Source organism: Labrus bergylta, chromosome 21 (genome assembly GCF_963930695.1).
Source record: "Labrus bergylta chromosome 21, fLabBer1.1, whole genome shotgun sequence".
Classification (NCBI taxonomy): domain Eukaryota; kingdom Metazoa; phylum Chordata; class Actinopteri; order Labriformes; family Labridae; genus Labrus; species Labrus bergylta.
Genome location: NC_089215.1, coordinates 8,630,327 through 8,653,198, shown reverse-complemented (window position 1 = coordinate 8,653,198; position 22,872 = coordinate 8,630,327). Strand labels below are relative to the sequence as shown.

At 40.4% G+C, this 22,872-nt stretch overlaps 1 protein-coding gene across 4 annotated transcripts in view; it reads left to right on the top strand.

The window, feature by feature from the left end:
* The first annotated feature begins 6,024 nt into the window (after window positions 1-6,024).
* The window catches only part of pax2b (paired box 2b), a 32,289-nt gene continuing 15,441 nt past the window's right edge, over window positions 6,025-22,872 (top strand). For 2 of the 4 annotated variants that reach the window (XM_029279694.2, XM_020645793.3), the window contains exons 1-6: window positions 6,026-6,587; window positions 8,159-8,324; window positions 8,897-9,094; window positions 12,865-12,944; window positions 13,517-13,636; window positions 21,593-21,768. In XM_029279694.2, the coding sequence (XP_029135527.1) occupies window positions 6,545-6,587; window positions 8,159-8,324; window positions 8,897-9,094; window positions 12,865-12,944; window positions 13,517-13,636; window positions 21,593-21,768 (783 nt within the window). In that variant the 5' untranslated portion in view covers window positions 6,026-6,544. Of the gene's footprint in view, window positions 6,588-8,146; window positions 8,367-8,896; window positions 9,095-12,864; window positions 12,945-13,516; window positions 13,637-21,592; window positions 21,769-22,872 lie in introns of all 4 variants that reach the window. The other 2 variants (XM_020645791.3, XM_029279692.2) reach the window with 2 other exon arrangements.

Sequence of the window (22,872 nt, the reverse complement as noted above, 5' to 3'; positions counted from 1 at the left end):
AGTGTGTGGGAGGAGGCCGTTCACTCACATTATGGCTCTCCATAGATCAAGGTCACAATTTTCATGATCATTACACCACTGAAGGTGACAGGAAGCATTTACAGAAGTGATCAGGAGCTTATGTGGGAGCTGCTCATCCGTAGATTTCTGGGGGAGAGGGAATATATGTCTACGCACACACACACACACACACACAGACACAGACACACACAAACTAATCAGCAAATCACACTGAGCGGCTGATATCACATCCTCGTTATGAAGACGACAACTACAGACAAAGGAGGAAAAATGAGGGATAAAAACGAGGAATCAACATTTGTGGGTACAAAGGAGGTGGCTGCTACATTATGCATTCACACGCTGCCATAGGCTAAGACATGTCAGAGGCCTGGTGGACACAAGCTCTGCTTCCCACATTGCTGACATGTGATTTGAAGCTGTTGGCTGTCTGGTTGGGACACAGGCAGCTGGCGGGACACCTAAGAGCCGCCTCGGGGTGATCACTGCTGCACACACACACACACACACACACTCACACACACACACACACAGAATGAGAAGGATAGAGATGTGGGATCAGCGTCTCCTACTGTGTTGAAACCAGTGCCTTATGGGAGGCTTCTCTGGTGGTTGCTGTGTGTGTTTTTGGGCTAATATTTCAAGTTTTGTATGAAAAAAAGAAAAATGTTGCTGAATCTCCGTGTCTGTGTGTCTCTGTTTATTTCTCTCCTCTGTCTGTCGCTCTCCCTCCAACTCTCTTGACCAGTCCAGGAGGCAGATGGCATTACAACGATAAATCTGGTTCTGCTCGAGGTTTCTGCCTGTTAAAAGAAGGTTTCTGCCTTCAACTGTGTCCAAGTGCTTTGGCAAGTTGTTTGATTTTATCCATCCCTCTCTATGTTTTTCCCTTTATCGGCCCATTCAGTCGTGAAAGACGGCTGTCCACCACTGAGTCTGGTTCTGCTCAGGGTTTCTGCCTGATTAATGGACGTATTTTCTTGCCACAGTTTCAGAGTCTTGCTCATTGGTGGATTCATATTTGGTCTCTAACAAAGAGTACAGTCTAGACCTGCTATATGTAAAGTGTCCCTAGATGACTTTTATTGTGATTTGCCGCTATATTAGTTAATAAATAGATTAAAAGAAAATTAATAAAAGATAAATTAGTGTGAAGTTGACTGCTTCACTTTGTAAAACAAAGGAGCTGCTCTTGAACAATTAATATTCTCCTCTTCAGTTTCCAATGCCCTTAACATTCTTACTGTAAAGCCTCCAACCAGAGGGGCACACATTTAACTATCCAAGTGGAAAGTTTGATGGGGAGGAGAAGGGATTTAGCCTGAGTTCCCAGTACAATAAATGCAACAGAGAGAGAATACTTTTTTTTTTTTTTTTTTTTTAAATGACATGATACTGAGCTATTTTTAATCCAGCAGCACTGCAGGGCATATTAAACAATTACTCGCAAATCTGCATAATGAATGAGGAGCCAGAGTGTATTTTTTGAAGTCTTTCTTCTCTAACTTGGTGTGTTAATGCATGGGAGGTGGTAAAAACGTGTCTGCAATATTCAGAATATTAATATTATATTTGTGTGGGTGGAAAAAATGAAATTGGATGCTGAAACTTCTTGTGTCTTTGATGCAGTCGTTTCAAATGTTTGCGATCATAAATATTAAAATAATCATAATTGTAGTTATTTTTTGTAATTTGGGGCTTCTTCCAGGTTTAAATGCAAATGAGATGTTAATTTTTCTTAATGATTTGCTGTACCTGAGGCATGGAAAAGCTCAGAAACTCAACTGTCTGACTGCTCCTGTGCTCAGGGTATGAAAAGTAATTTAACAAAGTGTTTTCCAATCAAAGTAATGTAACCTGATTTCACTTGCATTTGGATCTTTAATACAATACAAAATCACTGGAACCACTGACTTTGTGTGTGTGAGTGTGTGCGCGTGTGCGTCTGTGTGTGCGCGTGTGTAGAGGGCTAATGACGGGACAGATCATCAGCTGAACAGCCAACCTGGAACAGAGACATAGAAAGAGTCAAAACCAAACCAAACGCAGATTACATCAGTTTAAAGTTAATTTCTTTTGTACAGTAAAAAGCGTGGCGCCAACTCATGGTGCTTCTTGTGTGTGTTTTATCATCTGAAATACGATCCTTCAGCATTGACTTTTACGTCTATTTCTAATTTTTAATGCTCTCCCATCGAAGACAGTAAACGGTTAATATGACGGCATTAAACTGACGTATACGAGGAGTTCATGTAAGTTCACGTCGAAATTGAAGCGTCATCGAATCAAACCACGAATACAAGCTAAACAAATTACGACTCTTTGATTTTGAAGTGCTTTACCATTTTATAAAGTTTACATTTTTAACCATTACTTCTATTTTTTCAAGGGAAACATTTTTTTTCACGTGAGGTTCTGCCTGTCACACCAACCATTCAACGTTTCAGAGCGCATGTGCAGAATTTATACTTATAGTTATGGACAAAAGAAGACATTTTTACGGTGTTTTATTATTTTTTTTATTTATAGTTAATATAAAGGTGGGTTTAAAGTTTCTTTTCTTATGTTGATTAGGTGCATAAAACAACTTAAATGGTAAATAAAAGTGTCTTCGCTCCTATTCTTAATTTAATCAGAATTACTCGACATGTACCACTGACCATTTAAAACATAAACTACCGGTAATTGATATTATTAAACAGAAATAAATAGATGAAAATACTTGAAAATAAACGGAAATATACAAGAATACTGAAGAGAGTTTTCGTTAACCAGTGTGTGTGCGCGTGCATGTGTGTGAGAATGGGGTTAAATCGATAGGCCACATTCTGACGTCATAATGATTTTATAACTGTGTGACATTGAAATACAGATTATGCATAGAGGAGGAAACAGACGCTGAAGTTACGACTGATAGGCTGATAATAAAAATAAAAAAAAACTACAACGATAAAAAAAACACATGGATCACATTCTGGTTTTACATTTAACGAGGAGGGGATCAATGGAAAACAGTTGTAATGATCCAATTAATTATGGGCAAAATTAAAAGCAAGTGCAAAATCAATCCTTCACGATGTGGAGGACGGAATTAGAGTGATGCTTCATCTGTACCTGGACAAGCTGGTGAACATATCCTCTTGTGTCCTTTCAATATTATACAAATTACATAGGCCTATGTTTTTATATTTTTTTTAAATATATCTGTATGGGAGAGGCAAATAAAATTAATTTAATTGAGCATGCACAATGTTGATCATTTTGACATTATTATCAGATTTAACAAATGTGCAAAAAAAGTATTTATAGTTATAGTAAATATTTAAAATCTGCCTTGAATTGTTCACAAATTGATCCAAATCTCCTGACACATCCCTGCCTTAAATCCTAAAGGATTAATGTTTAACTTACAACCAGTGCTGTCAGCTCCCCTCTGCAAGGAAACTCTGATCGATTGGTGACGTCGGAATACCGCGAGACAACCAGCAGCGTCACGAGAGGAGAACAAAAAAAAAAAAAAACACAAAGACACCTCTCGCACCTCAAATCAAAGTTCTCCACCACCACCACAACCACCACCACCGCTTCCATCATCCTGCCCGGACAGTGGTGTTTGGCGGGAGGAGCTGCTGGACCCTCGGTAGTGCTGCTTCCTCCTCCTCCTCCTCCTCCTCCTTCTCCATGCCACCTCTCCTCTCTCCCCCTGCGTGCACAGGCCATTAGGAAGCGGGGCAAAAGATAAATGGCTCTCTGTCAATAAATTACACCTTCTCCTAATGGGTGCACGCGGGCTCCAAAAACATTTTTGCAAACTCTTGACATGGAGTGACGTGGTCTTAAATACTGCAGGTGTGTGTCAGACTGGGAATGAGGCAGACATTGGTTCAGAATGTCTTGATTTCTATTTCTTTTCAGAATTGTGGCTCTTTCTGGTGTTATTTGCCCAGTTGTAGGTTTAAGATTTAATTATTATAGAGGTAAACTTGTAGAAAAAGAGGCGATAATTGATTCAGTCTTTGTCCTTTTTAAAAGGCTTTTTTTTGGGGCACTTTGACCCCCAGGTTGTAGCAGCTGAATGGAACAGCCCCCTTGCAAAAAAAAAAAAGAGAGAGGTTATAGGTTATACACAGCCCCATCTGACCGCACGTGCTTCTCAAACACACCAAAGTAAACATGTGCGAACGGCATATTCGTTATGTTCAAAACAACATCAGCATTTTAACCCCCCCCCCCCCCCCCCTCCATTTTACAGAGGGGTGTGTGTCAAAATAGAGGGAGCAGGAGGGCACGAGAGAGAGGGAGAGAGGAAAAATCGAGGGAGGAGGTGATGATGATGATGGTGGGGGTCTTATAAGGGGGAGAGAGAGAGCGAGGAGGGGGGGGGGAAAAGAATGTAGCTTTAAGGGAAATGTGCAGCCGGCTGTGAAATTACAGCCTATAGTGCTACATATTGTACCAGAAGCTCACTCCAAAAACAGTAACAAAAAGAGAAATCATCCCCTAACCTGACCAGGAGGCAGAGCACGAGAGGAGGCCGTCTGCCCCTAAGAGATGCTCCCCCTCCCCCCCAAAACCCAAAATACCACCCCCCTAGCTCAATACCTGAAAAAATACTGCCAAATGAGCGAGATCCTGGCATAAAAAACAGGGAAATAAGGAAGTAACAAGAATATCGGTATTTATGTTAAAACTATTATTTTAATTATTATAATTAGATTTATTACTATTATTGTATAAATCTGATTGAAATGTGATTAATTTAATTTTTGTATATTATTTATTTGTTTTTTGAAGGTATTTATTACATAATGTGTGTTTTTGTGCTTTTTAATGGTTGTTTTTTTAAGGTCATCATAAAACTTTATTTTAAAAATACCACTCAACGTCTGATCTAAAGCATTTTTTTTTTTTTAGATATCTAAAATATTAGAAATGTCAATGGACTCTTTGGAGGTTTTTAAAAATATATATATTAATGTGAACCATAACGATGCACCTTGACTTTCATGCGACTCCTGCATGCAGTGAAGTTGTCCGTCCTAATGACACTTAGTGCAGGTGTACGACAACACTTATCTTTATTATTAGTTTTTAATGCAAGACGTTAGAAAGATGTATCTAAGCGCATACGCTATGTTGTGTCATTTTTATTTTATTTTTTTACAGTTTTATCACACATGTACAAGTGCACCCCAACTTTGACTTTTTTGGACTTCACTTCTTCAGCACCCTCACATTTGTGAAACTATACAGCGCCATCTACAGAAGTTCAGCGGCACTGCTGCGTGAAGACCAGCTTCACCTCCAACCTTCCTTTAGCACCACTGCCCCCAGTTTGGACGGGTGCAATCATCACACCATCAGTGTAATGGAAAGAGGTCAGAACAGTCAGAATTTACATAGACTATAGGTTCAGACTTCCTTTTATATGTAATCTGGGTAGGAAAAAAACATATTTTGATAACTGTATTCGAGGCCTATAGTTGAGTTCCAGGGCAGACCTAAAGATAGATGAGAATAAAATAAAAATAATAAATTAAATTTTAAAAAAAAGGATGCATAGAATAATCTGTGAGGTGACCTGTTTACACAAATCCTGTAAAAGGCTGTTAATCCGAGTGATAAAGGGAAAAAGATCATAAATGGACACATATAAAATACAAAATATCTCTATTTCATTGATTCAAAACTTCCAGTAAGCGAACGAATAATTCACAGCTGTTATAATGTCTAATAAAGTCCGAATCCATTCCTTATTTATCTCCCTCCCCTTCCTGTCGCGGTGTCAGAGCCACAGACCTCCTCATTTGGACCCCAGGTTTTTTTTTTTCTGTTTTGCGTTGGCGAATCACAAAGTGTTGGCATCTATTGCCTTTGTCTGACAAGTCATCCATATAAGCAAAAGGGGGGTCTGCAGAGGGGAGGAGAGGGGGGGAGGCAGGGGGAGGCAGGGGGGGGGGGAGGAGTGGAGGGGAAGTGAAGGGAGGGTTGCAGCTTTTAGAACCACCGACACTGAGAGAGGCTTCATTCCCAGCCCCAAAGATCCAGCCTGACGCATCCAGCGCGAGAGAGAAACCCGACGTATGCGCGCGTGTGTGTGTGTGTGTGTGCAGGTTTTTCTGAGAATCCAGGCCATCAGGACTGAGGAGATATCGGGCCCTGCGCATTGGACATCGCTTCTTTAAATACAGACACGAGATGCTGTGAGATTTTACCTCTGCTCACACTCCTGGCTTTGACAAAACACCGATAAACTCAACCCGAGTCGCCTTTTCTGAAACAATCCTTCGGTCATGCTGCGCACCTGCCAGACCTCCTCGCGCGGACCGGACTGTTAAAGAAAAGAAAACAAGAGAAAGGGCAACTTTTGGGGAAGAAGTTGCCGTTGAAGCGGGGGTTGGAGGGGGCAGACCACAAGTCCCTCCATCGAGTAGAATCACCTTTTTTTTCTTCACATTTTCATCCTTGTTCGGAAGGCGAAACGGCGACTTCAGTTGATTATCTGTCTTTCCTTTGCTATCCAATGGATATTCACTGCAAAGCAGACCCCTTCACAGCGATGCACCGTAAGTAGCACAACGCGAGTCCCTCTGCTACTGCAGCCCTGTGAATGTATGCGGAGGAAAATAATGTAGAATTACATATTGTGATGTAGGCTACATTTAAAAAAAGGCCTGAAGCGGAGACATTGGCCATGTTTCTGCGTCTTGGTGCATAAAAATAGACTTACACTTAGCCTACATGGAGGTAAACATGGACAAAACACAAGACTGAATGTGATATAAAATATTATATTACCCACTCCTTCTGAGGTCTGCTTATATGTCTGAATTCTAAATAAAACTATTTAAAAATATATATTATACAGAGCAGCAATGCTACTGTAAACAGAGCAGTGAAGCACAAATTAAAACTTGTAGTAAACAAAGAACATGCGCGTGCAGGTGCTCTCTAATTTACACTTGTATCAGGCTCCTATTTCCCGCGCAGTCTCTGTGTGTGTGTGTGTGTGTGTGTGTGTGTGTGTGTTTAGGCCTAATAAGACAGGACATTAGTAACACATGTATTATTCAAATTATTCAAATAACAGCAATGTCTCTTAGTCCACTTTAAGTCCACATCCAGTGTGGGTTTCTTGTAATGTGTTGTAATAATTGATGAGCTCTTCATTTACTAAATAATAAGTAATATGAGTGATCAAAGCATGTTCAATTATTAAACCACACCGTGCAGGGTAAATTAGGAAACTTAATACTCAACACGAGCCGTGGATTTGCTAAGAGAAAATATGAGGTCTGTGGTGTCACTGTGAGAAACTTTTTAGTGCTGGAGAGTCAAATAAATTCTTCTAAGAAATTATTTCTACTACTATTCTTTCTGACGCAGGCCATGGTGGGTCAATGAGGAGTGGATTTATGTATCAGTTACAGATAAACAGTATTACAAATATATTTACATATTGCATTATAGTTCCCTACGTAGACTTGTAATTTATTTTAATTCAAAGCATGATTCTAATAATTCATATTTAAAAAGTAATGTGGCCCTTTTTTAAATACAAATATAAGGAAAAACCTACCAACAAGCATGCAGAATTAAATGTAAGGGGAAGGCATATTTTTAGCTAAATGTCTGTACTTTTAATCAAACAAAATTAAAACGTTAATAACAAGCTTTCATTTTTTTTTTTTAAATCTTGGTGAGAGATTTTTTTTTTTTTTTTGGTTAAATTTCCAAATAATTTTTACTCCATTTATTACTAGAAATATAATCACACTATCATTTGGTCAGTGTGTTGTATATATGGCATGTTTAACACAGGGAATTAAAGCGCCTCGCTGATAATATAAGTGAGATATTTTACTTATTAACTCGCACGAAACAGGTCTAATTTATGAGCTACGCAGCATTGCACGCCTCTTCAAATAAATAATGTAGCCTAAAGCAACCTGCTCCATAGAAATGAGTAAGAATCCTCAGTGATATCATATGACATTTTATTTTCCATCATTACTCTCTCTACTTTAATGCAAAAAAAAAAAAGGGGGAAAAAAAAGGCACCTGCGCCTTGCTCTCACCGTCAACGACTTTATGTAATGTTACGGTTGTGTGTGTGCTGCTGTTGTATCCCACGTAGGGCACGGAGGTGTGAACCAGCTCGGCGGGGTGTTTGTGAACGGCAGACCCCTCCCGGACGTGGTCAGGCAGCGGATCGTGGAGCTGGCCCACCAGGGCGTCCGGCCCTGCGACATCTCCAGACAGCTGCGCGTGAGCCACGGCTGCGTCAGCAAGATCCTGGGCAGGTGGGTGAAAGATCTGCGGCCAAGCCCTGCAGCTGAGGCCAGGTAGGCTCTGCTGGGTGCGAGGGGGAGGCAGAAATGTAGGGTGGAGTTGGTGGACAGAGCTGAATCTCTTAACATTATATCAGTTCTCATGAATGTCAGTTTTACGTTAAGATAAGTTGAGTCAAAGTGTGGAGGAGGATATTGTGTTTATTGAAAATATTCTCTGACATTTAGACATTTTTGTTTTGCCGTCTACTCATTTATGCATGATCTGATGCGTTTTCCAGCACTTTTAGTTTCTAAAGGAACGTCATGTTTGTTTTTAGACACCATGAATGTTTGAAGATGCTTGTTACACACAAAAAAAAAAAAAAAAAGTTTTGATGTTTTCTGTTGGAAAGTTTGACTTCTGCACACTTTCTTGTAGAAAAGTAGTTCCCAGATAAAGCTCACTCCATTGAATGTGACGCATGGAAGTGTCGCTGCGCTGAAATCAGATGAACCGCCAGACATCAGGAGGATGTCTGACGGCTGAATTAGGTCGTTAATATTTCAAACTATAATCGTCTCATTAGATCTTTTTTTTGCAGATACTACGAGACTGGCAGCATCAAACCAGGTGTGATCGGTGGGTCTAAACCTAAAGTGGCCACGCCAAAGGTGGTGGACAAAATCGCAGACTACAAGAGACAAAACCCCACCATGTTTGCGTGGGAGATCAGGGACAGACTGCTAGCAGAGGGCATCTGCGACAACGACACAGTGCCCAGTGTCTCATCTATTAACAGGTAGGAACCCCAACGTCTCAATATCATCTCGAAAAATGTGAATGTCTTTTTTTTTCTTATTTTGAAATTAAGTTAGGGGAAAAACAACACAATGTAGGATGTTACCAATTTAACGCAGAGTGTAGGAAGAGCAAATTAACCATCGTGTATCACAGTGCGTCTGTGCAATGTGCTGAATATCGTTTGACCAACTTCCTGCTGCCCCGCGCGCGGTGCCTTCCAGCCTGCACGCGCGGTCTCAGAGGTGCAATTCAATCTTTCAGACCAAACTCCCTCAACAATCAGCAGTACATCCAGGACTGAGTGAATCTGTCGAGATGAAAACCGATCAATATTCGGTGACCAGATCCCGTGGCGCTATAAAGCAGGCCAATTTTCTTTAGCACATCTAATGTGCTGCTGGATCTGCTGCTGCACAGAGACAGAGAGAGAGAGAGAGAGAGACAGAGAGAGAGAGAGAGAGAGAGAGAGAGGGAGAGAGAGAGAGAGGGAGACACTAGCTTTCTGCAGGACTTTATTTTAAGGTTTTTTTTTTAGATAAAGGGGACGCAGATTGACTTTAATTTCAAAAATATTGCTTCACAAATATAATAGCAACAGATGCAAATAAATGAGCACTTCCCATTTATTCTTGCATTCAATTGGAGGACATATCTATCTGTCAATAATATCATGGTGATGCATGAAAGTGCACTTTCAGTGTCACCTTAACTGTGGCATAAAAACTCTTAAATAAAGCACTTGCATAGCAAACATTTATAAAAACATTTAACAAGTCAGTCATCAAATAAAACTGTAATCTGCGGTTTTCTTAAATAAAAGGATTATATGTCAGCTTATATGTATTTAAATTTCACTTTTATCACGATTCCTACTTTGAATCCTCAGTTTGTCTTAAAGCGAATGTTTTACGACATTAAAATTCCATATTCATCAAGCCAAGCATCAGCTTTAATGCTTTAAATCGGCTAGTTTTCTACAAAGAAAACAAATAAATGGAAAATTCCCATGAAAACATCCATATCGAACAAGTTTAGCACATCAATGTCTGCTGCAAATCTTGAGTTGTCTAAAAGAAAAGCGCTTCATGACAACGATCATGTAAAATATCCACATCTATCGAGGTGATTACAACTTTCCATGCTCCAAATCAGCAGCTTTCTTAAAGACAGTCATGGAGAAAATCACTACAGTTATAGACAGACAGCTACAGGAGGACCCAGGGCACCACCACCCCACCCCTCCTAAACCCCCTCACCCCACCCCCCCACCCCCCCCACACACACACACACACACACACACAGCAGAGATCCCTGGTGATGAACTTTGGTTAAGAGGCACTGTTCCATAGAGCCAGCATCAGCATTACATTTTAATGAGCTGATGGGAGAGCACGGACAGCTCCACACAAGACATCTTTTAAATAGAGGAAAAAAAAAAAAGGGCTGAAGAAAATTCATTTCATGCTTCGTGGCTGCTTAAAAAGCCCCATTTAAGGAGGCTCAGACACATGTATGTGATAAATTCAAAACGTACATTAATATCATTAAAAGAGCCCTATAAAGTTATTTTTTTCAATTCCAATTAAAGCTTTTGATTTGAAGTGGGGGGGGGAGGGCACCCTATGTGTCTTTGTTTATGTGCGAAATTAAATTGTGAATACAAAGAAGTGTAATTCTATCAGTCAAATACAGTATAAGAGCTACTTAGAGTTTCTATTAAGGCTCAATGCTGATTTTTTTCTCTCCCTTTTTTTTTAAAGCAGAAGAAGCGTGAATGTGTGGCTCTGTGCTGCATGCATACAATGGAGCACACGCACAAATGAGACAACTTTGTTTAGATTTAGCCGGGGTTTAATATTTCAATACAAGCTTCAATTTCTAAAGGAGCAGCGTGGAAAAAAAAAAAAGAACTATATAAATATTGTTAGACTTCAGTCAAATTGCAGACTTTGCTACTTCAAGAAAGCGTAAAAAAAAAAAATCCTTGAAAGATTCTTAGATAAGAAAAGTTTTCACTCAACAAACGTGGCTTTCCCAGTGAAGACAATTCAGAAAAAAAGGCAGAACAGTGGAGCCAGTCTTTTCCAGTTGGGTGATCCTGACTGGGGCCAGTGGTGGGTTTCTGTGGCAGACAGTCTGACCTCAGGACTGTTGACAAAAGAGGACGCTCCATTTAAACACCTTTCCCCCTGCATGCATTATTAAACGCTACAGAGATAGTGTTGTACTACGAGCCAGGGCCACCACAACCAACAAGTAACGCTACCCTGCTGGGAGACATAAACCAAACAAAAAAGAAAAAGCTCCTCAATGGAGCTGGATATTATTGATTCAGAAGGAAAGCAATTTTAATATTTCTTCAGGGGGATTTTCAGCAACAGCCAGGTCATTAATTCATTCTCACAAATTGCTTATTCAATATCAAGAACATGGATACCAAATAAAGTCTTTGAATTTATGTAGCACGCTCAAGTCAAGGGGTCGAATAACTGTTATGAGGCGAAGTGAAAAAAAATTAAAACATCAATATGCACTCTGTGGAGAGCTTTGTTGTTAGGTGGCCATGCCTCCAAGGGGAGTTTTTCTTTATTTGTGACAGTGTTGGATTTACTCCTCTGAAACCTTCTGGCAACCAACAGCAACATCGATATCAACATCATCTGATGAATCTCTGCATCATATGGGGGGGAAAAGAGACATTTTGTTCGGTAAATGTGCAATTTGATCTGATTGTGGACCTTTTTATCTACAGAAGTAATTCTAATAATAATAGTAATGCTAATTTTTAAAGGATACAATGAGGATCTAAGTATGTAAAAAAATAAAATAATAATAATAATAAAACAATGCGCGGTTACAAATCAGTGCTGAATTTTTACAAGCAGGTACATTTTTTTAAATCTAGAGAAATTAAACACGCAACATAAAGAAATAAAGCATGGATTGATGCACAATATAGAAAACAAATAAGATTTTGTTCTGTATCTTTCTCGTCAGGTATATTTTCTTAATCCTTAGAAATAAACGTGCACAAAAATATAGGGATATTGCAATGAAATCAATGCTAAAGGCTTTGAAAGACCCCACCTGACCTCTTTATAAACGGCTCTCATGGCACACATGATGAATAGTTTTAAAGTTTACAAATTATTGTGACAGCTCCCTTTCTCCCCAAGTGCCATTCAGATTAAAGGAATCTAATGCTGGCGTAAGCTTGTGCAAGGCAATAAGGAACTATTGCTTTCCTGTCACATATAATTTATAGCTTTCTATTTGCATCTGTTTGCCCGTGTGACTAATCCCCAACTTTTTCTCCCCAAGCCCCGATCAATACAACCTCATCCGCATTGGCACATGCAGGGGGCCGCTCGGTTCCTACAGAGATGTTTGATCTGGGAAGCAAAGGGCTACTATAGGGCTGCTCCCAGTGAAACCCCCCCCCTCCACTGTGAGGGAGAGGGAAAGAGAGGGAGAGCTGATTAGTGTGGGCCAGGTAGAGTCAGTGAAGCTGATCATTGAGGTGAATTGATGTGATTTCATGCTTTGTTTGCAAGATCACTCAGACCAAAAGTGCAATGAAGACTTTTCTCCACACCTCACCTTTAAGGCATAACCAAGAACCCTACTCGTGCATGAGCTGCGGTTTGATTTCTTAATCGCACAATATCTCCGTAGTTGTAGGGAACTATAAGCTGGTGTTAGAGGAAGTTTGGGGATCAAGGAAGAGAGAAGCCGCACTGATGTGTGTCTTTTTCTTTTGTTCCTCAGGATCATCCGAACAAAGGTCCAGCAGCCTTTCCATCCATCGCCTGATGGGTCGTCCCTGTCGACGCCTGGCCATACTATAGGTAACACAGCAGCTTACAACTTCATGGAAACACCGGCACAGGCTGCACATGCATGTACTTACTGTGTGTAAAAATATTTATCAATTCAATGATCAATGATTTATTGTCATTGATACAAACATGGATACACCGACTGATATCTCCTGTCAACCAATATCTTATTTTATCAACATATAGAACTTAACAATCATAGCTCTAAGGCGAAATATCAGCCAACTGATATATTAATCAACTTTTATTGAAGCACTTTTACTATATTATAAAGATAATCTTTCCTTTATGTCGGTAAGATTTCAGTAAAGATCAAATATCAAATCATATTTCAGCTGATTTTTGTGCAGTGATTTGTGTTTAACTGATGGTAATAAATGGGCTGATGATATTGTCTCATATCGATCCGAAGTGTCGTCATCGAATCAGTCGCATTATCGTAGACTTTATGGTTACAACAAATACAGTGTTGTTGCCCAAATAATTGATAATGCCATATTGTGATTAAAATTGTGAATTGCATCGCTAGTTTCATTGGACATAAAGGGTATTGGCCAAATTCTTTTCCGTCTTTTTCCCAGTACCAAGCACAGCCTCTCCGCCTGTAACCAGCGCCTCCAACGACCCTGCAGGATCCTACTCCATCAATGGGATTCTGGGAATTCCTCGATCGAATGGAGAAAAGAGGAAAAGAGATGAAGGTAAGAGAGTTTCTCTGTCTTAAGGAGAGAAAAAAAAAAAGGACCACATCAACCCAGCTCAGGATTAGCACAAAGCAAATGTCTAAAATCCTCCAAAAGCTAAAAAACTAAATAGAATTCTTTGCAGCTTTATGCTATAAAACCCACTTTGCTGAACTTGCAATTACAGCATTTAAAGCTGCCTCAGTTCCAGTAGATGACCCTTATAAAACACCTAAGTCTGAACTCTGTTACACCGCTGTGTCAATCTGCCAAGGAGGCTTTTGATTTGAAGACACGACCTCCGCTGTTGTCTCCTGCAATTAATCTTTATGGAAGTGATTAAAGGGCTTTAGATAATTACATGTCAAGATGATGTAGCCAACCACCCGGGTCAGTCAAGAAAGCCACTATAGCTCTGTGGAGGGCTGTTTTTTTTTTTCCTCCTTTAACAAAAGTGGCTGCACTCCTGCTGCTGAAGTAGTGGATATAAAGGGGCCTGAGGCGATATAGATTATTGGTTCTGTAAGCAATACGCTTCCTTAATGTCACCACATAAGTAGCTGATGAGAATAGCTAAACAGATGCACTCATGTTCCGAAAGCATGTGCGTGTATGGAGGGATGATGTGGCTGCTGAAAAGGGGGCAGTTATCTCAAACAGGGTGGGGGAATGAGTGCCTTATTTCTGCAGTGTTCTGGAATGAGAGCTAATCAGAGCACGGCGGTGGTTTACGTAGCGTCTTCTTTGTTCTGGCGGGTTTTTTTTTTGTGGAGAAGCGCTGGGGTTTGCGGGGATATTGAGTGGAATTGATGTTTTTATGTGCGTGCAGGGGAGAGGGGGGGATGACTAATGACCTGTCAGAGGTAGATTTCCTGGCAGAGATATAAAAACCAGCATGACGTGGACATGGCAAATGACATAATCAAGTCTTCCCCTGTAAGAGATGCAATCGCGGAGGCATAATGCAAACGTCTGGTGTTTTTTCGAGGGTTCATTTCCAGTCGTTCTAGGACCTCTCATATTAGCCGGGGTGTAATGTCTAGTCACTGAATGATAGAATGCACACATTTCTATGCAGATTGCTACTGAAGGGCAAAGAGGTATTAAAGGGCATGGAGAGGAGTAAGGTGTGTGTGTGAGAGAGGGAGAGCTGGCCTGTTTTGTGGAGGTCTTTCAGGTGACAGCGCCATGTTTCTACGGCTATTCAGTCTCAAATGATTCCCCTGATGTGCTGCCATTTCTGTGATTTAGGTGCTCGGCCACTATTACGATGAAAGAGAAGAAATGTGCGTGCGTGCGTGTGTGTGTGTGTGTGTGTGTGTGTGTGCATGTGTGTGTGTAAGGGTAGGACTTGCACTGAGGGTGACGGAGGGAGCTGTGGTTCTTATATACTCTCTCTGCAGCCAGCTGGTGCCTACCTGGAAGCACAGGGTCAGGGATACTTTATCTTTCCAAAACATAAACCCCAGGCCTTGGCTGCACACACATCAGTTGCAAAAGCAATGTCCTGCCTCGAGCCACGGTTTGTAAGAATAGTATATTACATACTTTGTTGCCCTGTAGACAATATTGTCCTGTTGCTGCCTTCTCTTAAAGTGTACCTTACCCTCCCCCCCCCCAAAAAAAGAAAGGCAACAAAAAGCAACAGAATTTCAAGGTTTTGTAACTGCTCAGCTGACGTGTCCTCGTCCACAGCTGTTATTTCAGAAGTATTTCTCATATTCCTTATAAAAAAAAAAAAAATACATCACTTTTTTTTAAAAACCATCAAATCACATGTGAATTATGTGGAACGTGTGTCTTTTTACATTTGAAACATGTGTTTCACATAGAGGACTTGTGATTTTGGAACATTTTCATTCACGTTCACGTTCAATGCATTTTCAGATTTATTTGGCAATATGTGTTCATACTGTTTGTGATCACACGGAGCGATTATGGGAAATGTATGCAGATTTTACAACCATATTGGTGAAAATTGGGAAACAAGTCTGTGTAGTTTTATCATGAAATTAGACCGGAGCTCAAGTGGCGATTTAACCATGAAATATTATTTGGAGCGGGTATTATATAAAGGAAATCATCACAGATGCCATTTTTGCCATTCATAATACATACTATACCATATGTCCGAAATGTCCATGCTTTGCCTCCATAAATTCTGATCTGATAACATATACACAAAAGAAAATAAGAAATAATGGCAGTTCTTTATATGTGTTAGAAAATGATCAATTGCAACCCAAACGAGAAACACATCTTTATCAAGAAAGGTAGACATAAGATGTCAGTGAAAACTCGCGGTCTCTGACATTGAAAGTGAAGATGAAACATGTTTTGGATTCTATTGAGATGTGGAAATTTTGTGGTTAAAGGCCTTTTATTCCCAGAAAACAGTCTGTGTTCCTGTGTTGCCTTGTTGGCTCTTCACACTTATTCTGCTTCCCTCAGTAGGCAGTCATCTATAACCAGTTAATGTTTGGATTACATTTCCTCACAGCACAGTTTGCCTGAGCCCTATTTAACTTGGTAAGCCTCGCGATGATTATGGCACAGTCATTATCAAGGGTTGAAAACATGAAGAAAAAGGGGGGAAAGAGAAGGAGGAGAGGAGTGGAGGTGAGGTGAGAGCGCTGTGTGTGCAACAGAAACCCTGGTGAAATGAATTGGTTGTGTAGCGAGGAGTATTTGTTTTAGGCAGGAATTTTGTGGCTCTCTGCCAGGCAGCCAGACAAGCTTCTAAGTTTCCAAGTCAGCAGTGCCCTTAAAAAAAAAAAGTCCCCCATTACAGCAGGGATGTAGAGATAATGTAGTGTGACACACGTTATGTACACTGGGTCTCGGCAAGAAGAGCTTCAGGGACACAGGTGTCATAAGAGCCATTAATCTACTATTGTCACGTGTTATTGCAAATTAAAAGTAGCATGTTACACTTGGCAGCCATTGTTGCGGACATACAGAGCAGGGGGGGGGGGGGGGGGAGGTGGATAGAAAGAGGGAGAGACCTCTGGAGATGGTGACCACGGCTGTCCGCAAAGTGACATATATTAGAATTTGCAATTCTGCAGAGAAAAGCTATTACCTCACAGATTAACATCCACGACTCCTCCATCCCCCCACTGCTTCTGACACCGTAGAAAAAAACAAAAGGAGAAGCTGCTCCTCTCAGGGTGAAATGTGAAGCTTTCATACAGTACGTATGTTTAAGTACAAATCTGCTCTTATGGCTGTTTTGTTCACCATCTTGTTATGAGTTAGTGTTCGATTGGGCTGAATTAACCCTGAGCAGACATCTAGAAGTTTTTTTTTTTGTTTTTGAGAGCATGTCCATGAAGTGTGTCCGGTCTTTCAAAGTCCTAACACACGTCTTTTCAGAGCAAACCTCCAGATTGCACAATCAAACCTGTAGACGACTTTTAATTTGACCCATTCTGATCTCTTTTCTCACTTTGTGCCGCTTTCTTCTTTATTTATGAGAGAATCATCGAGAGAGAAATTTCATGATAAGATGATCATCATATATTTAAAAAAAAGCCCAACAACAATAGCCAGTGGCAGTCAGAATGGATGTGATTCTGTGCTTCAGTGGCTTTTGAATTAATTATTTCTTCTCTCTGAGCGTCGTGAGGACTGAGCCCGATGTGTGTGGATGGAGATGAGTGATAGAGCGGGCCGCCGTCACACCCTGCTCTGTGTATCAGCATCTGTTTTGGGGGAGAGGAAGAATCAACAAAGGAACTATGAGCACTGCAGAGTGTCAGCACCTCCAGTGCAAAAATGTGATTAATAAAGCCTTTAAAAGCTCAAGAAAATCAAAGTAAGCAATGTTTAAAAAAGCAAAAAAAAAAAAGCAAAATGTCTCCTAATTTTCTGTTCTGCTGTTTGATAAACAGCGTTTGCTCTTTAAAGACATTTCAAAACGATCACATTTTAGTGAGTAAAGAATCAGAATTCCACTTTCAAAAAGCTGCAAAAACGAAATATTTGGCAATTTTGAATAACTGATTTTCAACCATTTTCTCGTTAATCTTCAATCTAATCTCTTCCCACAACGATCAAAGATCTGTTGAGGCGTGTATCAAACAAATTCAGTATTTCATTTATGTTAACATAATCCAAACACTCAATTAGACAAACCACAATGAGGCTGAGTTCATCCAATTTGTTTTCATTTCATTTCATTAAGCAGGAATTGAATTAGGAGGGAAGTTATGAAGGTGTATTATTGTGAAATACATCACAATGTGTTGAGGGAATGAGCGAGTATGTATGTTGACATGTTATTTAAACGTGGAGCCAACTGAGGGATTTGGAGGGGGGGGGGGGTTTGAGGCTCATTCTTTAGAGGGGGGCTTTCATGACCTCAAGGTGCTAGCTCACCTCCTCTTTCCACTCACAAAAAAAAAACTCAGTAAATCTCTTTTTATTGTGTGATAACTTCAACTTTTATTTAAAATCATTCTCTCTCCTCTAGAGGACTTTCAGAAAAGATACCCAGACCGCTCAATCTGCACTTCATTTGTGATAATTGTTCTGTTGTTGTTTGGCGGGCAGTCACTCAGACTCACTCCCAACTCCCCCGAGTTACGTTGTCTAAAGCCTCCTGCTAGGGGTCTTGACCTCTGGGTGCCGAACCCGCAGAGAGGAGTCTGCTTTATAGAGCTGGTTATCTGATCTGATGGAGGCTGCTCCCTCGTTACTGGAGTGTTAATACAGAGCGATGTCAAGATGAATACACTCAACTACAATCCGTTGATCAATAAACGACCACAGAGCGGGACAAGCGTGTAATGCACCAACAAAGCCACTGTGGGCAAACATCAGAATAATGGGCACATTTGGAGATGTCCAAATATTGGAAGTGACTTCTTGTAGTGATAAGAAGAGCTTTCAGGCCCGACCTGAAAACTTTTAGGGTAAATAATTGTTTGAAATTGATCAGTTACTGAAAAGAAAACGTTTTGGAAAACCTACCTAAATTGACATGACAGAAAATATATTTGTTTTCAGATTTTTCACTTTTTGAGTTAGGTGTGATAAGTTCTTGCACAAAGCAGATCTATGGAAAGATGAGGTCTGTTTGGGTTAAAATGACTGCTTTATCAAAGTAAAGAGATCTTTGTTGACATGGTTACAGTAACAACCACAAAGGGTGGGGGATTAGGGAACTATTGTTGTTGAAAGACACCAACTAAGACGAGAAAAAAAAAAATGTTGTTCGGGGCAGTTTATTAGAAGTTTTATGATATACTTTGCTATCAAATAAATGGTTATGTTTGCATAGCCCTGATACATACATACAAGAAAGCGACACAAATATTCAATATGTCAGCAGAATCGTCTTCATCGTTGCTGCCTTGTCTGGTGGGGATCGGTATTTGGGAGGGCAGATGGGTCTGTCCTCAGCCTGAGTGGGAGGAAGAGTGTGTAGGTTGACCCAGGATGGTTTGTCTTGTGTGTGGGAAGTGTATTCCTCAGTGGTTGAATGACAAATATGGTGTGTGTGTGTGTGTGTGTGTAGGGGGGTATTGATCAGGTTTGGTGGCTCAGGCCGGCTGATGGATAGTAATTAATGACTCTATTTGCGCTGGTAGCAAAGAGAACAATTGAGTTTGATAAAGTGACATGAAGCAGCTATGGGAGGTGAGGGCCTTTTACTGAGGCTGAGCAGAACAATGCTCAATATTTACCTGAATTTGATGAAAAGTTAAGCGCTGTTGTGTTGTTTTCATGTGTTGAGTGAACATCTTAAACCAATTCACCTAAATATGAAGCTTGAGTCCTGTAAGCTATGTTTAGCATTAGTTGGAAGCAGGTTGGAATGGGGCACTGCGACTACTTTATATTTTGAATTTTGCACGAATTAAACAAGCTATAAAGTGTAAGTACGGTTAAGAGATCTAGGCATTGGAGAAAACCAAGCCAGCTGTTTGACTCTTTTACAGTTTAATGGCTATGAACCGCCAATCAGCATCTGACTTTTCCCTGAAATTAAAAATGATTCCTTTAAACTGTGCGTCGATTTAAGTGTTCAATATTAAATTATAACTTTCTGTCTAAATATGTCAAGAAATTACATTAAAACCTTACCAAATATCATGACTAAATTAAGGTAAAATGTGTGGAAATAATAATGAACACAGAAATGTATAAACTTCATCGAGCAAATACATCTATATTCAAATGTTTGAAACATAAAACAAGTCACTGTCATGGGAAAACTATACTTTTGCAACTCACTATTTCGGAAAGAAAAAGATGACAAAGGTTTTTTAAGATAAGGTTTTTTTGTTCTTTCATTCATTTGACTCAAAATGTGGAGTTCTATAGATAGAAGAACTGTTGTAAAGTGTGAAGATGTGAGATTTAATTTAGTGATTATATCAAGAGTTTGATAATCTGGATTAAAATCATAATAACAATACTTTGGTAATATTAATAATACTTTAGTATTATTAATATATCATAGTGATGCACCAATCCATTACCTGGTGCACACTTTTTCCTCAAATGTAGAATCTGTTTACCCCACTGTGTCAAACTCATGTAAGGCAACATGAGGACAGGGATTGCCATGCCCTTCAGATCTGATTATGCAACATGTATTTTTTTTACTGTTAACAATCTGGCAAATCAGTTATCACTTCCAAATAAGTCACGCATTCGTTTGTGCAGTGAAAACAGAAAGAAAAACAGAAGATATACTTTACGAATCATAACTTATTTGCTGCTTGACATTTTTGTAGCCATCAACCCAATTCCAGGTTACACAGACTCAAACACACACACACACACACACACACACACACACACACACACACACACACACACACACACACACACACACACACACACAGTTTTATAGCTCGTTCACAGGCGAGCCGGGTTCATCCTTTGGCCTCAGCCTGAGAAAAAAAGGTCAAGCAGCAGAATAGAATGGCAATAACCCTCCAAAATGGTACTATCACACAGACATGATTGATCAATTGAATTCCATGGCAGAGAAAAATGTGGGATTAAGTAGAGTATTATACGCACAATGAGTTGAGGCATGATGTTCATTTCAAGTTCATTTCAGCTCCCTCTTGCCACCAGATCAGGCAATCAATAGGGGCCTTGCATATCATATATCACCGCTCTCCCACTGAGAGGAGAACATAATCTGCCGCAAATTTAGAATGACAGATTTGTAAGGGGGCTGAAGCTTTCAGCGATCCAGGGAGGAGACCTACAGACACAGCCACTGCAGCCAGGAGGGGGTGGAGGTGCAGTGGGGGGGGGTGATGGAGGAGGAAAGAAGGGGTGGTGGTCTGTAAAGCAGCACACGCAAGTGACAACAGGAGAAGCGAAGGCATCCTTCTCCCAACAGTGGGGTAATCAGGTCAGGAGTCAGGAGAAAAATCCCTGTGTTTTGAGAGCTGGGTGATTGAACTAGACTGTACAATTTTATTCAGCCTCTTGTCCTCTGCCCGCTGTTTCCAAATGGAACCACACACTTGCAGGGAATAAAAGCAGAATTGAATTGTGAAAGGGAAATTGTGCTTTTAAGAAAAAAAAGTGCCTTTGATTTCGGCAAGGGTTTTGGAGGGGGGGGAAATCCCCTGGCTTGAATGAAGAAAGGCACTATAATGGGCTAGCTGCTGCTTTCATTAGTATACATGCTTGCCACAACATGTATATATTTGCAAGTGATGGTAATCCATCAATTACCAGAGGGCTTTCAGATCATGATGTTGCTACTGTGATGGGGGGGAGAGGGGTGCAGGGAAAAGCCTGTGTGATGTAGCCAGTGGCTCACTACAGCCATTAAGAGGCAGAAAAACCTGCACTCCATCCCTTCCTGTACTCCTCAGATCCCCCACAGAGGAGGCACAGAGGGGAAAAAAAACATGAGGAGAATATAAAGTGCATATCATGAAGTAAAGGCCAGCTTCCCGGGGTCAGTGTCTCGATTGTTGCTCTCTCTTCTTGTAGATGGTTCAGATGGTTCTGGCCCACACAGTGATTCTCAGGGTAGTGTGGAGAGTTTACGGAAACACCTTAGGGCCGATGCCTTCACCCAGCAGCAGCTGGAAGCGCTGGACCGGGTCTTTGAACGCCCCTCGTACCCTGACGTCTTCCCTACATCGGAGCACATCAAACCTGAACAGGTCAGTAGGAATGCAACTCACCACACTCATTAAATACACACACACACACACACACACACACACACACAAAATGCGCATGTGATGCTGAACAAACATAAAAAAAAAAAAACGTATGTCACAAATATTACCAAACCACCCAGAAACCAAAGCTAATTAAAGAAACGTCTGAGATAGCCAAGCACTGGATTACAGTCCCGCATGTATAATGCTGCAGGGATCACCAGGAAAACTCCCACACATTATTGATTTTGTGATGAAAAACACATTCCTTGTATCCCCTATAATTGAGAATAACAGTAAGGCAACAAGAAATTAATCAATACCTGCATTTTTCTTCATTTTTGCTGTTATTCAACTGCTGCTTCTTGCCTTTGTTATTTTCCAACCCTGTGTGACATGTTGACGTTTAATGAGTGACGCCATCTTTATGTATTCATGGAATGGATGTTTGAAAACCGTGTATTCCTGTTCCTTCTTTCTTGCCATCCATCCTTATTTCAAAAATTAAAAAGGCATTTGGGGGAACAGCCACCCCCATGCAAAAAAAAAAAAAAAACGACCGCCAGAAAACAACGCTTATTAAAAGCTCTGGGTTTATTACAATGGATAACCTTTATTTACTTTCATTATACTATTAAATAACAAGAGACTATTAATTTCTCCCACCAAACAACAAGTCGGACCCATAAAGCAAAAGCAGTTGCCTAATTGAGTTCATTTTAATTTCTTTCCAATCGGGGAGAATTACGCAGGTGATAAATCAGTGGGACAGGCCTCACCTCCAGAAGAGGGCCTAATTTGCAGCTAATTACAAAACTGATTTCTACTGGAAGATCAATACCAAAACGAATTGGAAATGACTTGCAATCACAAAGAGCGTCAGGGAGAGTATTAAAAGGCAGAGGGGGAACAGGGTTGGACTAAAAAAAGGGGGCAAGAAAGGGAAAAAAAACGAGGCCAGAAACAGTCTAGAAAAATCAGGTTTAATTGAATGCAATATTAATCACAGCACTTTCCCTTTCATGGGCGCCTCACGCTTTTTTTTTTTTTCCTCTGGAAAATGTGGCCCTATTAGCCAGTGTCTGGGCTCTGTAGCGAGGCATT